General features: G+C 44.3%; 1 protein-coding gene across 1 annotated transcript; it reads right to left on the bottom strand.

Annotated features, from left to right (window-relative positions):
• Positions 1 to 2,901: 2,901 nt before the first annotated feature.
• LOC107465693 (uncharacterized) lies at positions 2,902 to 4,792 on the bottom strand. The gene is made up of 2 exons (XM_016084664.1): positions 4,039 to 4,792; positions 2,902 to 3,944 (listed from the first exon to the last, which is right to left on the bottom strand). Exons 1-2 carry the CDS (start codon positions 4,790 to 4,792, stop codon positions 2,902 to 2,904), a joined length of 1,797 nt encoding a protein of 598 aa, XP_015940150.1.
• Between the last annotated feature and the right edge of the window lie 12 nt (positions 4,793 to 4,804).

Raw genomic sequence — 4,804 nt, 5'->3', positions numbered from 1 at the left:
CCTCTCTACTCACTCCTAAAGAAAGGGAAACCCTTCTCATGGACCCCGGAGTGCGAAAAAGCCTTTCAAGAATTCAAGGAATTCCTCGGACAGCCACCAATCCTAACCCGATCTCTAAAGGGAGAAGAACTCGTACTATACCTTTCGGTTGGAAATCGAGCAGTCGCTTCGGCGTTAATACGAGAAAATGACCAAGGACAACATCCCATATACTTTGTAAGCAAGGCACTACAAGGGGCCGAATTAAACTATCAGAAGATAGAAAAGTTCGCCTACGCCCTAGTGTTCACAGCCCGGAGGCTCCGTCCCTACTTTCAAGCCCACACCATCAAAATCCGGACAAACCAACCAATGAGACACATCCTCCAAAAAACAGACCTGGCAGGACGAATACTGCAATGGGCGGTGGAGCTGTCCGAGTTCGACCTCCACTATGAAACCCGGACTGCCATAAAATCCCAGTATCTAGCCGACTTCATCGCAGAATACACTGAGACCCCTGAAACCCCACTCTCGTGGAACCTGTATGTCGACGGGTCCTCAAACAAAACAGGAAGCGGAGCCGGGGTTATACTCGAAAGCGACCAAGGAACGCGGATAGAACTATCCCTAAAATTCGAGTTCCAGGCTTCGAACAACCAAGCCGAATACGAGGCCCTACTAGCAGGTCTAAAGCTAGCCGGAGAGGTCGGAGCCCAAAAAATCACGATCTTCAGCGACTCCCAGGTCGTCACATCACAAGTAAATGGAAGCTACCAGGCCAAAGACCCCACTATGAAAAAATACCTGGACCAAACACAGGAACAACTACGCCACTTTCCAGAACCTGGACCAAACACAGGCACAACTACGCCACTTTTCAGAAATACAGATTCAGCACATACCTCGGGAACAAAACGCCCGGGCAGACGCCCTCTCAAAGCTCGCCAGCACCAAGCCCGGAGGCAACAACAGAAGTCTCCTCCAGGAAACCTTACAATCCCCCTCCGTGCTAAGAGAGGAAGAAACGCTAAACATATCCAACCAACAGCAAGGATGGATGACCCCCATACTCAACTACCTGAAATCGGGAACTCTCCCCGCCGAAAGGAAGGAAGCTAGAAGACTCACAAAAGACGCCCAGAACTATACACTAATTCACGACATATTATACAGAAGGGGATTTTCAAACCCCCTCCTTAGGTGTGTCCCGGCCTCAGAAACAAAGAGTGTCCTCGAAGAAGTCCACGGAGGCATGTGTGGGAACCACCTCGGAGCTCGAGCATTATCCAAGAAAGTAGTCCGAGCCGGATTCTACGGCATTATCCAAAAAAGTAGTCCGAGCCGGGTTCTATTGGCCGACCTTGTAGAAAGACGCAACGGAATTTGTGAAAATATGCCCCCCTGCCAAAAACACGCCAATTTCCACAAGGCACCACCCGAAGACCTTATCAGCATCACCGCACCATGGCCCTTCGCAAAATGGGGACTTGACCTACTCGGCCCGTTCCCCCGAGGACCGGGGCAAGTCAAATACCTCATAGTGGGGGTCGACTACTTCACAAAGTGGATCGAAGCTGAACCCTTAGCCACCATCACGGCTCAGAAAAGCCGCAAATTTCTATACAAAAACATCGTCACAAGGTTCGGAGTCCCCTACTCCATCACCACAGACAATGGAACGACACTCTACGACGGGAGAATCGCCATTCCGACTAGCTTACGGGATGGAGGCAATGATTCCTATCGAAATAGATGAAGGGTCACCCAGAGTCATCTTCTACAACGAAGAAGGCAACCCGCAAGCACAAAAGGAAGAACTCGACCTCCTCCCCGAGGTCCGAGAAAAAGCCCGAATCAGAGAAGAAGCCTTAAAACGGCGAACGGCCCTCAGATACAATCAGAAAGTAATAAAACGAAGCTTCTCAATTCACGACCTGATTCTGATCCGAAATGACATCGGAACACAAAAGTCGGGGGAAGGGAAGCTAGCTGCAAATTGGAAAGGACCCTACAAGGTAACAGAAGTCTTAGGAACAGGCTATTACAAAGTATCCGACCTAGAAGGCAATGAGCTGCCCAGGGCCTGGCACGCCTGTAATCTAAGACGATACTACAGCTAGAAAAATATAACCCGAGGTGTACTCTTTTTCCTGCAAGGGTTTTTTAATGAGACACCCGGACAAGAAAAGCACCCGACCTAGCCAAGGGTAAACACTCTGTAAATATTCTTTCTTTTTTAATACTAATCGAATTTTTCTCTTTTCCTTCTCCTTCTTCTTCCTCATGATGAAACAAATCCTGAAAAGTATCCCGCCAAGGCGCATTAATTTATGCTCGGCAAAACGCAAAAAATCATTGCCAAAAGACCACACAAGGTCGGCAAAGATAAAGCGACGAGGTTCAGATTAATGTGAGAAGTTATAAAGCAAAACTCTGAAAAGGCTCAAAAGGCCAAAGAAAAGAGGTTACAAAAATAACTTAAAAGGCCGACCAACAACAAGGTCGGACCCAACAAAGGGAAGAACTCGACCGCCCCCCGAGGTCCGAGAAAAAGTCCGGATCCGAGAAGAAGCCTTAAAACGGCGAAACGACCAAAGAAAACAAAGATTTCGAAAACGCTTACTAAAAGGTTGCTATACAAAAACAACTAAAAAGTACAAGCGAAGAAACGAAATCAAAAGGAAGGGTAAAACGAAGTTTCAAAAAGCGCTAGCTAAAAGGTTGTTATCCAGAAACAACTAAAAAGCATAAAGCGGAACTAAAAGTCAAAACGCGAACAAACACCACATAATAAGCTAAAAAGTTACTACAAGTAGCTAATAGCAAAAAGGTGTTCAAAGCATCAACAGGTAATAAAAACCATCCAAAAAAGAGCCCACAGGTCGGACAAACAACCAAAAGACAAAGGATTACAGGGAATCAAGATCCTTTCCGGACTCCACATCGGTAGGAAGCTGCGGAGGAAGAAAATGTATCATAAGTAACACCATTCACAGTTCTTATACTTCGAAAACTGGTACAACCTCTCTGCACATTCAAAAGCATCCGCAGGTAGAAAAGTTCACCGGAGGAGGGATGAGCGAAACTCAGTCTTCCAATAGAGAATCCCCTCTGTCTTGGTTTCCACTCCCTGCTCTTCAAACAGTATACAAATTTACCTGGATATTCAACATATGTTAGAGACCGCCCCTCCGTGAACCGCCTATTGGCCATCATCCAACCCGTAAACATCGTAAGCAAATCTTTGTTGCGCAAATAAACATGAGTAGTGCTATCAGCATCATCGAATACAACATGTTGCTGGTTTGGCAAGTGAAAAGTCAACCTCTGTACCGACGGCCATCTTTGATGAATATCGTAAGCAAAAATCCTCCACATGGATTCAGAAGGTGACAAATAACGACAATCATAATACTGTTTGATCTCATCAACCACCTGAGAAGATTCACCAACATCATATCTTTCTCCAACAGTTGCAGTCACCCGATTTGGACCCTTATTAACATACTTAAAAAGATACTTAATGACATTTGACTTGTTACAAAACTCAAGATTTATGTGAGCTTGATATTTCATCAACAATAGCGGATTATATGGCACAACAAATCTGTTGTCAATATCAACATCGTTGATTTTTACTGTCACACCCATATTACGACGTCTATATATTGGATACCCATCTTCATCAAAACTCGTTTGGTCAACGAATCTTTTTGGATAAAATTTTGAGCACTTACCATCTTTCATGCAAGGAGAACTCGGTCTAAGTGCACCACAGGGACCATGGATCATGTACTTGGTGACAACATTATAAAGAGATGGAAATTTTTGTGGATTGGGTAACTCAGCACAAATGAATTCATCAACAATTTCGACACTTTGTAAGTTGCTTTCTCCATTAAGCCAGAGTAACATGTGTGCATGAGGTAGACCTCTTTTTTGGAACTCAATAGTATACATACCTAAAAAATACAAAAAACATATTAAAGAACCAAACAACTGCATGTCCGACAACAACAAACAGAAATTGAAATGCTTAGCGAGAAAAGAACATACCTGCATTAAGTGGACCAAAAAACACACCTTCCTTCAAATCGCTAAGGAGGCACTTCAACTTAGCATGAAAAACACGACAAGAGATATCAGGACGATCAGCGATGGGAATTCGCTCTCGCTCTGTGAACCGCTGGAATTCAGGCCAATTTGGATTACATGTAATAGTTAGGAATAAATCTGGATAGCCAAAATGTTTACAAATTGCCATGGCATCCTGACAACGGTTAAACATATAACGTTTACCACCAGTGAAGGAGGAAGGCAAAATAATTCGTGTCCCAATTGAAGAAGCCTCATCATCACCACGACGCATAGCCTCCTCTATTCCTTGAAGAACTTCTCCTCTAATTGTACTTTGCTTCATTCTAATCTCATACAACCTCTGGGACTCAATCATCGTGAAACAATCAACAACAAATTGTTGAAACAACCGCCTACACTTGTGAATAATTCCATCTTCATGCTCCCTAATCTGCAGACGAAAACATATGAATTCCCTGAGAGAAACTCTTGTTCTCCTTCCAGGAATATATCCAGACTGTTCACCTCGATAACCAATGTTCAACTGATAACCATCCTCACCATATGGAAACAACAGAGGATACTGTAAGGGCCAATATAGAGCATGAGTTTCATATATACGTTGCAACCGACCAGCAGTAGATCGAACAATAATGTCACGACCATGATCCGACGAATCAAAATCGCCAACAATTAAAGCAGCAACTTCATCGCAAGAGGGAGCACTGTACATTCTTCGATCAAC

The sequence above is a fragment of the Arachis duranensis genome, chromosome 9, assembly GCF_000817695.3.
Source record: "Arachis duranensis cultivar V14167 chromosome 9, aradu.V14167.gnm2.J7QH, whole genome shotgun sequence".
Taxonomy (NCBI): domain Eukaryota; kingdom Viridiplantae; phylum Streptophyta; class Magnoliopsida; order Fabales; family Fabaceae; genus Arachis; species Arachis duranensis.
This window is presented reverse-complemented; position numbering and strand designations above follow the sequence as displayed.